Source organism: Sceloporus occidentalis, unplaced genomic scaffold (genome assembly GCF_023333645.1).
Source record: "Sceloporus occidentalis isolate IW3139 unplaced genomic scaffold, rSceOcc1.0.p SCAF_7, whole genome shotgun sequence".
Taxonomy (NCBI): Eukaryota; Metazoa; Chordata; class Lepidosauria; order Squamata; family Phrynosomatidae; genus Sceloporus; species Sceloporus occidentalis.
In genome coordinates this window covers 15787497-15799713 of record NW_028316987.1, presented here as the reverse complement: position 1 = coordinate 15799713, position 12217 = coordinate 15787497, and the positions used below count along the sequence as shown (strand labels likewise).

At 43.8% G+C, this 12217-nt stretch overlaps 1 protein-coding gene across 5 annotated transcripts in view; it reads right to left on the bottom strand.

Moving 5' to 3' along the window:
• Positions 1-7068, bottom strand: part of LOC149309265 (disintegrin and metalloproteinase domain-containing protein 11-like) — a 77510-nt gene extending 70442 nt beyond the window's left edge. For 4 of the 5 annotated variants that reach the window (XM_089532074.1, XM_089532075.1, XM_089532073.1 and 1 more), the window contains exons 1-2: positions 6613-7067; positions 4421-4638 (exon numbers count right to left, since the gene is read on the bottom strand). In XM_089532074.1, the coding sequence (XP_089388200.1) occupies positions 4421-4638; positions 6613-6676 (282 nt within the window). In that variant the 5' untranslated portion in view covers positions 6677-7067. Of the gene's footprint in view, positions 1-4420; positions 4639-6612 lie in introns of all 5 variants that reach the window. The other variant, XM_089532071.1, reaches the window with a different exon arrangement.
• Positions 7069-12217: the final 5149 nt, after the last annotated feature.

Genomic DNA, 12217 nt, shown 5'->3' with positions numbered 1-12217 from the left:
TTTCAAATGAAGTGCAAAAGCATGAAAGGTTGACAACCACAGCCCAAATCACTGCACACAAAAGGGCTGCCTCAGATCAAAAGAAAATGAACTACAGATGTATACGTATGTGGATGTCTTTTAAAGTAGATAAACAATAGAAAGAAAGAAAGAAAGAAAGAAAGAAAGAAAGAAAGAAAGAAAGTGAACTACACCAATAGGTGGATGCATGAATTTGGAATTCAAAATGTGTGGCAGCGTATCAGGGAAAAGGGTTTCACTTACCTAAGGAGTAAAAAGTTACAGTAATGGACAGGTATTAATGGTTGATACATTGGGGAAAGCGAAACATCATTTGGCATGTGTAAATATAAGCAGTAAATGGAGCAATGAAAATGCCATGTCCCAACACATTTTGCCAGTCTGGATTCAAACACTGATCACAAGTGTGGGAGATATACATGGCCCAACTGTCTTTGGCAGTATACAGTGACAGTGGGAGAGAGCTCTCCCACTGAAAGACTAGTTCTCTGGACAATAACTTGGGATGCTTCCAGATGAGGCTTTAACATTTGCACTTCAATACTCATGAATTGGTTTGTGTTATGGTGACTTCCTAGGGCTTTTTTTTTTTACTACACCCTCTCACGTCTTGGCTGCATCATTCAGCTTGCAACCATTTTCGCTTCCTTTGCTATCCTCCATTAACCTGTAGTATCTGATTATGCACAAGTTATTTGTACACGAAGCTACTTTCCCATATCTTTTGGGGTTATTCTTTCATTGCTAGACCTGAGTAGGTGGACATGGGACTGATGGTCATTCAGCTTCTACTTTACCACCTGCCTACTCTGCTTGAGAGATCTATGATTATCTCTCACATTTCTCAACAATGTTTTCATTGTGCAATGCCATTATGCCTCATTTCTGGTATTTTTCAGCAAAGGGACAGACAATGTTGTCTTGCACCTGTAATCCTATCATTTTTTCATTTCTTTGTTTGGCACAGATAGTCCATCAAATGAAGAAAGATGGGATAATTTCACAATGACTTGTCTGGTGGTAGCACAAGGAGCCGTACCATCTAGGAGTAGTGTTCCATGTTTTGCAAGAGGATTGCTTTGCATGGGGAAAGCAGCCAAGATTCCAAGTTCTGCCAGAAAGTTCCACAGCTGTTCTGTTTTTTGTATTCCTCTTTCCCTTTCAGCAGATTTGTAGCTGCCAACTTCTAGTACAGCTGCTCTGGGTGGATCCCACTTGTTACAAGAAGAAATCTAAATTCAGCTAAGTAAGGAATCCTTCAGAGGTATTTTGCCTTGTGTTTGGTCTCCAGCACTCCTTCTGGAGTCACCTGTATCATCCATTGCTCCAGGAAGGCTGTGCCAAACATTACAGAGAGAAAAATGTTCCACAAATAATTATGTTTTTGAGAAAATCACACAGTCTATCTCTCTCACACATATACACACATGCACACGCACATAGGCGTAGGGGGAGACAGAGAAACTTGACAGATGCATGTAACGGCCCTCTCCAGTAACAGCCTCTAAATGTTGGATTACAACTCCCATCATTCAGCTCTTACAACCATGCTCCCTGGAAGACTATGGTAGTCATAAATCAGCACATCTGGAGGATAAGAGGCTGAGGAATGCTGCTTTCATTAAAGGAGGCATGACCAACATCAAGAGATTCCAAAGTTGAAACAATGTTTGGCTTGAAGCACAGGAATATATGACATATGGCCCTTGAGATTCAGAATGGACCTATGCATGCACATCTGGACTCTGACAATCTGATTGAGACTCCCTTGCTACATTTAACTTTGAGTTCTGTGTGGAATAATAATACGTCTAGAAAGCTACACTAAATATAATGCCGTTAAGATGTTTCAATTATTTGAAAGAAAGAAGAGCTAGAATTTCTGTGATGGACTTCCTGGGAGTATCTGGTGCAAAAGAAAATTCTGCTTGCATAATTCACACCACCTCACAAAAAAACACTGGCACGCACGTATCATGTTGAGGTACGGGGTATACAAAGTCTCCTGGCTTCAAAACAGCAGATCACTTTGATGAATCAGTAAGGCAGTTTTCAGTAGGCCAGTATAGTTACAGTCAGTCTCTGTTATTCCCACCTGCCCAGCAGCTGGTCACTGCATACCCAACAACAACTGTCCCCATTTGGCAGGAACAGTCCCTGTTAATCCTCTGTTATTCCACTTTTTCAGTGGCTGTATCTAACGATTCATTTTTCCTCATGATTATGTTTATTCTTCTTAAAAGCTCTGTAGCTTCATTGAGACCTGACTCTGGGGTCTCCCCATCCCCATGGCCTTCAGTCCTACTCACTCAGCAGCACTGATGGATTGCAACTTATCATGGGGATGTTACAATCTTAGCAAATTTCCCACATTCAGTTCATCCCAATCAATCCAAAATTAGCAGGCATTTTGTCCTAATTCAGCAGAACATGTTTTTTAAACGTATGCTAAGTCAGAAGGCACAGCAACATAAGGCTGAATGGCAATTAGGAATCTTATTATACTATCACATTTATAAATTTTGATCTAGGTCTTGTTTACCTCCAGTTGGTTTGCACCCAGATGAATAGTGGTCTTACACAGTCTGCTGGCAAAACCATAGAATAATGTTCTCTGGCAACTGAGTTTAAGCTGATTCAATCTTTGTTCATTTTTAAAAGGTGAATGATACAGACCGCAGCAGGAAAAGTCTCACAACAAGCTTTTGATATGAACTTGCAGGCTTTTTCAACCCAGCATGCTCCAAATGTTGTGAGTTTGGCAGGAACAAATGGGTTGGACTGCAACTCCCATCACTCACATCCAGCCCAACGTTTGCTATGCTGACTAAGTATGATAGCTGTATGGCACAAAACATCTGGAGGGTGCCACCATGTGTGTGTATGTGTGGAGGGCTAATCAAACAGTTTCACTCTTACTTGCATTTATCTCACACAACATATGGGGATATGGAAAGCATTTTGATTTCATGTAATTTGCCAAGTTTCCCTTAAATGTGCTGTTATGTTGTTATAGGAGACTTTGGCAAAAGTAAAACTTGGCCAAAACAATATTAAGGAGGCCAGATACTGTAGTGGAAAGAGGGAAATCAGCCTCAAATGTCAATGTTCTCCTCTTCAAAATATGGCTGTTGGCAGCACTACACGGTTAACTTGGTTCCATTAATACTAGCCTCTTTTTTCTGCATGATCTTTGTCCTTGGCTCTAAGTGGCCAGATGCTAAAAGAGCTGCTTACCTTCTGTCCCAGATCTGACACATAACCCAGGCCAGGTGGCCACTCAATTACCCCTTTCTCTTACTTTGGAGGCAAGGGCAGAGCTGTATTGCACCGTTGCCCTTGACAAGAATTATCAAGTATGTTGCTAATTAATTCCATGCAGGTGTCACTTACAGAAATGACATCCTTTGCAACTTCAGAGGTGTATCCCAACTGATAAGTGCATCCAGATACTCATTCAGAGTGGTGTAGTGGTTTGAGTGTTGGATCCCTGCTCAGCCATGGAAACCCCCTGAGTGAACTTGGGCACACTCTCTCAGCCTTAGGGGAAGGCCATGGCAGACTCTCTCTGAACAAATATTGCCAAGGAAACCCCATAAGCATAAGTCATCTTAAGGTGCCATGAATCGGAAATGCCTTGAAGGCACACAACGATGACAGACCCTTCAGAGCAGCAAGAGTGGTGGTGGTGCCAGCAGAAGTTCAGTTGAGCATAACTACCTTCTTATGGTATTTCTTGTCTAAAGGTAAAGGTAAAGGTATTTCCCATTGACAAGGTTGTCTAGTCATGTCTGACCATAAGGAGCAGTGCTCATCTCCGTTACTAAGCCGAAGAGCCAGCTTTGTCAGACACTACTCTGGATCATGTGGCCAGCATGATTGCACAGAACGCTGTTTACCTTCCCACTGGAGTGGCACCTATTTATCTACTTGCATTCTCATGCTTTCAAATATCTGCTAGGTTGGCAGAAGCTGGGACTAGTGATGGGAACTCACCCCACCATGCAACACCCGGGCCGCGAACTGCCAACCTGCCAACCTTGCAATTAACAGAGTCAGCATCCTAACCACTGGAGCCACCGCATCCCTATTTCTTGTCTACTTTCTGGGAAACTTTTTTTTTTAAAAAACCCTGTTGGAACAGGTCACCAGGCCTCAGTATGTCACCAAATAAGAGGATCCTATTAAAAAGTTGGAAGTTGTCCTTGCCACCCAACCATTCTGCATGCATGCCATCTGGCTTCACAGAACAGCTTGGAGCCTGCTCTTGCTACCCACCCACCCACCCCCGCTTGAACACGAAGAGCCTGAGTACAATGGCCTGAAAAACATAACACAGGCACAAAAAAAAAGTCTAAAAGCAGGGCAGAATGGCAACAGGTTTATAGGGTTCACTTACAGGGCTGCCTTCTTTTCCTTCTCCTCTTCCTCCTCCGCGGGTGTTGGGCTCTCTTCTCACCCTGGTGTCCAACTGAGGCTTCTGGATTTCTCCCCCAGAGCTCTGCCCCACTAGACGAGTGGGGTAGGTGATTTCTGAAGCCCCCCATCTCTTGCGCCAGCTGGCATTCGGGATCCGCCTTCGCAAATCACCAGGTTGTGTGTCTGCCTTAACAAAACCTGCTCCAAGAAAGATGGGGAGGGAGGAAGGAAGGAGAGTGAAGCATCACAATGTAATAAAGGGAAGCAAGGAAGAGTTCATGAGCAGAGCATTTTATCTCATGAGCAGCTAAGGGCTTTCACTGGCCTGCATGGAAGTCACTCTGTTTCATTTTATTGATCAGCTACATTTATATCTTGCCTTTTCTCCAACAAACTCAAGGCAGTACACAGGGCTGTTCTGCTCCCCACTCCTCATAAAAACATCCCTAAGAGGTAGCCTAGGCCAAGAGAAAATGATGACCAAAGGTTATGCAATCAGTTGTACGGCACAGTGGGGGCTCAAACCTACATTTCTCAAGTCCCAGCCCAACATGTTAAACACTTTACTGGCTTCCCTTCTGATCTGGAACACCTTAGAATAAGGCCAGAGATGTCAGGGAAACAGCTAGTTGTGGTCACTCAGTGCAGAAGGACAGCTATTCTGAACATGCTCAGGTGTACTCTTTTGGTTAGACTGAAGGTGTCCCAGGTGTTCTGTGCCTCAACACAAGTTTGAGGGTAAATTTCTGGCAAGCTTGCCATGGTAGGATACAAAGAGAATTGCTACAGAGCAAGAAGATCTATATCGAGGCAAATAATGTGCTGTTCTTCAGATATGATAGGACAGCAGCCCTAGCCAGCAAAGCCAACACAGTAAGGGGTGCTGGGGCCTGCTCTAAGATGATGAGAAACATGTGGCCCTTCAGGTGTTGTTTAACTGTTGCTTGATTGCAATGCCCTTCATCTCATCACCACCAGCTATGCTGGATAAGGCTGATAGGAGTTGCAGTCTAGCATCATCTGGAGGACCACATCTTCTGCTGACTTTCCCTGTCTTACATGGAACCTCAATGACAATCAGAGCAACTAAGTGACCCTCCACAATGCCAAGGGGCATAGCTCTTTGTTAGGTTCCCACTTAGCCTTGTTTTGTTCACACGAGATGTGGGGACTCAAGCTTTTCTCTACATGCCCCACACTTCCCGCTCTGTCCTGCCATCCTGGATGTGTGGGTGTGGGATAGCTAGAGTCAGTCTGTGGTCATCTGGGCATTAAATCTTTCCTTTTGCCATTTCTGGGCTGAACGCTGGACTATGAAGACATCTGAGGCTGATCCCTGGCTTATTTCCAAGCATTTCTACAACTAGATTCCCAGTGCTTTTTTGCCCAACACTCCACAGTTTGTTTAGGACTGCTTCTACATGGCAGAAATAGTCTGGTTTGGCATCGCTATAACTGCCACAGCTCCATGCTCCACTCTGAGTCCACAAGAAAACTACAATTCCCAGAATTGCGTAGCATGGAGCCATGGCAGTTATAGTGGTGTCAACCTAGATTGTTTCTGACATCTGATGCCTTGTGAGACCCTAATCCACCCAAAACCCTACCTTCCCTTTTAAAAAAGTAAGCCTGGGCTACATAGACCAGAGGACCACTGTCACATATACATATCCCCATCATCCCATCCTACGATTCCCTGGCAAAACAGACTAGTGTTTTGCAATCCCTCCACCACAGCTGTTGCTCCATCTCCACCTTAGGCTGGAAGGAGCTGCAGAAAAATGTGTCTATGCAGCAGAAAAGGCTGCAGTCCCTGCTTTGGCAGGGTGGGTGTAGAAATGTGTACCCGGGGAGTATATGGATGTCCAGAAAATAAAAGAGAGCGGCATTTGTAAGCAGCAGGTTTCCATGCCCCCATTCCAAAAAGGCAAGGTGGAGTAAGTCACCACAGCATGCATTTATTTCGACAGAGGTGGCACAGGGTGCTCCCAGCCAGCTCTTGGAGAGATGCAGGCATTGAAACTCCCACTCCTTTTGTCAGCTCCATCCTGCCTGGAGACTGTGGCTTGCCACCCCTGTGCCAGGCAAACAAAAAATAAAATAAAAATAAAATAAAATGGGATGGGAGAAGTAAAGTTGGAGGGCCCTAAGCCAAAAAGAGACTCTCCTCACCTGAATGACAAAGCAGGAGAGAGAGGAAAGCAGTCAACACCCAAGTCTGGAGCGGGCAGCTCATAATGCCTTCATAATCGGAACCCAGGCTGGCACCAGTTGGTACAGCATGCAAGGAAGACAGCTCCCAGTGGTGCCCCTTCTTCGCTTCCTTTTGCTTTGCATTGAAAGTCTGGGATGCTCACTGGTCCTTTCCTCTTGCTTCTCTTTCTGCCTTCTTGTTGCCTCCTTTCTTTCTTCCTTTTTGAATTGTTGCTAAGAGAAAGAGATGGGGAGGAAACAGAGGAAGGAGGAGAGAGGTAGAGAAAGGAGGAGAAGGCTTTTGCAGAAGGGAATCCAAATCAAGGAAGAGTTGGGCATGGGCAGCAGGAGGAGGGCGAGTGCACTGTCTCCATCCTGGTCTTGCAGTGATGGATAGAAGAAGAGGCTAACATGATGTGAGGGAGAGGGATGGGGAGAGTTGGGGAGGGGGGAGGCAAAGGAGAAGCAGGACACGTGAGCCTCCAAGATCCCTCCTCCTCTTGCCTTTTTAGCATGGAAGAGCTGTCACTAGCCTCTTTCCATGCACACACACAGGGTTTTTAAAAAAATATATGGACAGGCATCAGAGCAGGCAACAAGGACCAGTAAAGGAGGAACCAAACATGTGCTTAGATCCATCTCCTCCTCTGCACATATGCACATGGAGAAATCAGACCCTTTGCTCCACAGGAATCTAGCTAGAATAAGATGCACTATTAAATGATAAGCAATGAAATAACTCATTGATATACCAAGGGCAACTGATTCTGATAACATGGGACAGGCGGTCAGTGTGATCTAGGTATTTAGCCCTGGGACATGCAGAAGAATAAGGATGCCTCTGGGAAGTTGCAAAGTCCCTCCTGTGATTACTGGGTTGCACTCACACTTTGTGCTTTAATACAACTGCCCCCTCGACTCAGCTTTATGGGTTTCAGGAGCAAGGCTAGCCTGTTTAAGAGAAACCAGGTACTATTGTGGCAAGGCCTCCTAGGTCAGTTGCATTAGGAGTACTTGTGCTGATGCTATTTATATTTGGCAGTGCCAAGTCAAACTGAATAGCTATGCAGATACAGAGTGTATATATATGTATATGTATATGTAATCTTCTGCAGCTGGGAGCTCTTTCCACTTACTTACCTATTACTTATGATGCATGGGTCCTAAGAGTCCAGAGGTCACGCCAAAGCCACACTCCATTCCTAAGCACTGGACTGCAGCTTTGGTGAAGCTTCCGGATTCTTAGGATGCATGCATCATTTAAACAGCATACCTCCAAAGAGACCCGAAGCAGCTTTATTTTGGCAGTCTGTAACAGGCCATAGTGTCTAGATCAAGGGAAGTAATAGTGCCACTATTCTGCCTTGGTCAGGCCTCACCTAGAATACTGTGTCCAGCTCTGGGCACCACAATTCAAAAAGGATGTTGAGAAACTGGAGCGTGTCCAAAGGAGGGCGACTAAAAAGGTTAAGGGTCTAGAAACCATGTCTTATGAGGAGAGACTTAGGGAGCTGGATATATTTAGCCTTGAGAAGAAACAGTTAAGAGGTGATATAACCTTGTTTAAATATTTGAAGGGAAGTTATATTGAGGATGGTGCAAGCTTGTTTTCTGCTGCTCCAGAGAATAGAACCCGGAACAATGGATGCAAACTACAGGAAAAGAGATTCCACCTTAACATTAGGAAGAACTTCCTGACAGTAAGAGCTGTTCGACAGTGGAACAGACTCCCTCGCAGTGTAGTGGAGTCTCTTTCTTTGGGAGTCTTTAAACAGAGGCTGGATAGCCATCTGTCAGGTATGCTTTGATTGAGAGTTCCTGCATGGCAGAGGTTGGACTGGATGATCCTTGTGGTCTCTTCCAACTCTATGATTCTATGAATAGTATTGCCTTGAAATGTAGGCACTGCCAGGTTAGGAGATGGTCCAAAATCTTTAGGTACCTTTTGATATCATTCTGTGATTAAATCCAGTGTCCACCTAAATAGTTTTAAGGCAGTCTAGCATGGAACTGAAATATACAAAAGTCAGGAAATCCAAGTATCAGGCCTTTCTTTTAAAAGAATTTGTGTCTAATTTTTAATCAAGCAACGGCAAGAGCTGCACTTTCTTGTTGTAACCCATACTCACCTTGTCCAGTCCAAGCTTGGCAGCATGAGCTATTTGTGGGCACTCAGTAATAAGCAGAAAGGTACCTCTATTTATGCTCAGAGACATTAATTTATAACTGCAGGATGGAACAATTTGAAACCATCTGTATTCTGGACACCCAAATGGTGACTGCTCTGATCATTTCATGGGTATTCCATATCACAGACTCACACATAAACCTTGTTTCCAAAGGAGTAAAGCTGCTCCCTATTTCTGTGTCTAACAATGTGCATGCATGTGTGCATTCAGATGGATGTTTAAGGCATGTAGAAGGCCTGGGGAGAAAAAAACGCAGCATTTTAGAGGTTTTGAGCTGTTTTCAGGGGAGTAAATTAAAGAATCATAATTCCCACACCCCTTTCAAGGGGAATTTTGATACCCTGGTGTTACCCAATGGTGGGAGGGGAACAAAATTATCCCTTGGCAATTGCCCATCCATGTCCTACAGAATTTTGCCAGCAAAAAATAGAGTTGCCCACACCAAGAGAGCAACCAAGCTTCTTACAGTTGTTCAGCTCCAGGGTTAGGATTTCATTATGATGACCACTGTGTTCCCTCTGAGTGAACCAGTGCTTTCTTTTGGAACTAAAAGTTAGAGCAGGCAGGGCATAACATCTGGCTGGTGTATTGCATTTGCTTTGGCAGGTTTATTCTACAGACTTTTTGTAGAAAGGGCGGAAGACTTGAAGGGTAAGGGCTCCATTTACGACAAGGATCCCCAAAACTTTGCTCCATGCATTAAAATTTTGATTAAGGAATACAGTGGTGGAACTTATGAAACACATGGTCCTGCCCAAGAGACAAGTGCCTTGCTTTCAAATTGCATAAAACCAGCAATTTGTACTAGCAATTTGGTCTGCAATTGCTCTTGTTGGCTCATATTCAGAGAATAAAGACAGCATTCTTATCTTAGTGCATTCCACTGTTTTCGATCCTGATGTTTTCTTTTTTCAAAACTAATTTGTGACTTTAAAAAAAAAGCATCTTGAGATATAATTCTGGTTTCAGTAAAGTGTCCACATGGATTAGAAAAATGCTATCAAATCTTTTTCAGGCTTCATGCTTTTAGACTATTGCTCTTTGAAGCTGCTGTGCTTATACCTTGGCTACATTTGTCCTTTTCTCTCACGTTGTATAGTCTATACTCCATGTGTCTCTCACCACAGAGCTTGGAAATATGTTGAACTCACAGAATCCACCAGTGAGCATGTTTTTTTTAAGCTCTCCCCAACTTCAGATCATAGATTCTTTTGCTATTCTGTTCCTTAAAAGACTTACTATAGCCCATGTCTCAGTTCTTTCGCAGCAGTCCCATAGCACTCTTCCTCTGCATTGTGTATCTGCCTTCAAGTCACCTGCCAACTTATAGCAACCCCTTAAATTTTATAGGGTTTTCTTAGGCAGCTCAGAGGTGGTTTGCCATTGTTTTCCCCTGAAATATAACCTACAATTCCTGGTATTCTTTAGTAGTCCTCCTCCAAGTACTAACCAGGTCTTGATAGCGTTTGATATCCGATGGGATCTGAGGGTCTTCAGAATATTTAGGTCCCATTCCTTTGCAGTACCACCTCTGGAACATCCCTTTCTTACCCACCCACAGCTTTCACAGTATGTCCATTTCTCAGATACCCCTTTCCCCAACAGGACAAAGTAGCCCATTTCATAATTTGAACCCCATTGCAACCCTTTTGCACCAACTTTTTGTTATCCTCCTTCCCCCTCCAAAGCAATCAGCAATCACTTCCTGGCTGTCCTTTTTCTTTCATCAGTCTCCACATCCGATCTGTTCCTGTTCCTGTCCCTCCGTTAATCACCATTTTCCCATTATAACTCCACAACAAAATAGCCCACAAGGATCTCACTCTCACAGCTGAGCTGTGGAACAGGCCAGGTTAATTGTAAGAGGCTCGAAAAACTGGCCTCAGCTCCAGGATGGAGCAGATTGTTGTTGTTGTGTGCCTTCAAGTCGTTTCCAACTTATGGTGATCCTAAAGCAAAACAATCATAGGGCCTTTATGGCAGGTTTCTTCAGAGGGGATTTGTCATTGCCACTCTCTGAGGCTGAGAGAGTGTGATTTCTCCAAGGTCATCAAGTGGGTTTATATGGCTGAACAGGGATTTGAACTCTGGTGTCCAGAGTCATAGTCCAAACATTCAAAACACTACACCACACTGGCTCCCAGAGCAGGTATAGGATGGTGAATATAGGATATATAGGTGCTCTTTCATCACTATTTCCACTTTTTGTAGACTCCTTGTGGAAATACCTAAGGCCCACATAATGGGCGTTTTGAATTTCCCCAGCAGGCCAAAGAGATAAGAAATGGACTACAGGCATTTGGTTGTGCAGCTCAGGAATTTAAGCAGTGGGCAAATCCTTGTGTTTACTTGTGTCACTAATGTTGTCTTCCCATTTCCACTGTATCTATCTAACCAGTCATCCCCAATATTGTGTCTTCCAGAAGTACCAGACTACAACTCTCGTCATCACCTGCCAGCTCAGTCAACACATCAAACCTGGATGAAACTGAGGCCCTGAAGGGAGCAGCTATCTTTGTACATCACCTAGAAAATTTTAGGCTCATCATAATCATAATCACTGCCTTGCAAGCTTGTATTTTACTTTCCATGTGCCTTTGGCAGTTCACAGCAGAGCACACATAGCAGGTATATCCACAGTGGGGGGGGGGGGGGGATTGTAAGGATTAAATCATATCATCTCCCCATATCCTCTTTCCCTCTCCTAGCATGCAGTCCTCTCCCAAAAAAGGGGGAGGAGGCCTTTTTGAAAAAAAGGATTACTTCGAGAAATTTATTTACATTTTTAAAAGGAGTGGGGAAAATATGCCACTACAAGTTCCAGCAGGGTCATATGCTAACTTAGAAACACATATAGGAAAACTTGGATGATGATGGGAGGAAAATCAAGGAACAGATAATAATGGTTAGGTTCAGAAGGTCAGTAACAGCCCATCATTAAAAGGCCTACAGAGGTATTAATCAGCAGATCAATAACTACAGGCATAGGTTCTCTCTTGTTAACAAGCATATGCTAGCAAGGCTAAACCTTTATTTACTGTTCCTCAAGAGACCCCACACTCTTCTGACCACCTAATCTAGATCTATTTCACACAGAGGAAAAGTAAACAAACAGCAAGTATTACTGCTTTGAGGGTCCCTTTCTATAAACACATAAGTCCATGTATTGCTTTTTCACCAAAAGGAGATGTAACTAAGAATTTGGATCTGGAACACATACATAGGGAAACAATCCTATTTGAATTCTGGCAAGCAGAAAGGTCATGTGCTCTATCTACATATCTCACTGTCCAAAGAGACAATCCATCAACCACACAAAAGAATCCAGGATGGTTCCAGTTCTTGGCAAAGAATCCCACCACCACCAGAAGACCATGTCTCAGTCCTGGGTAGGA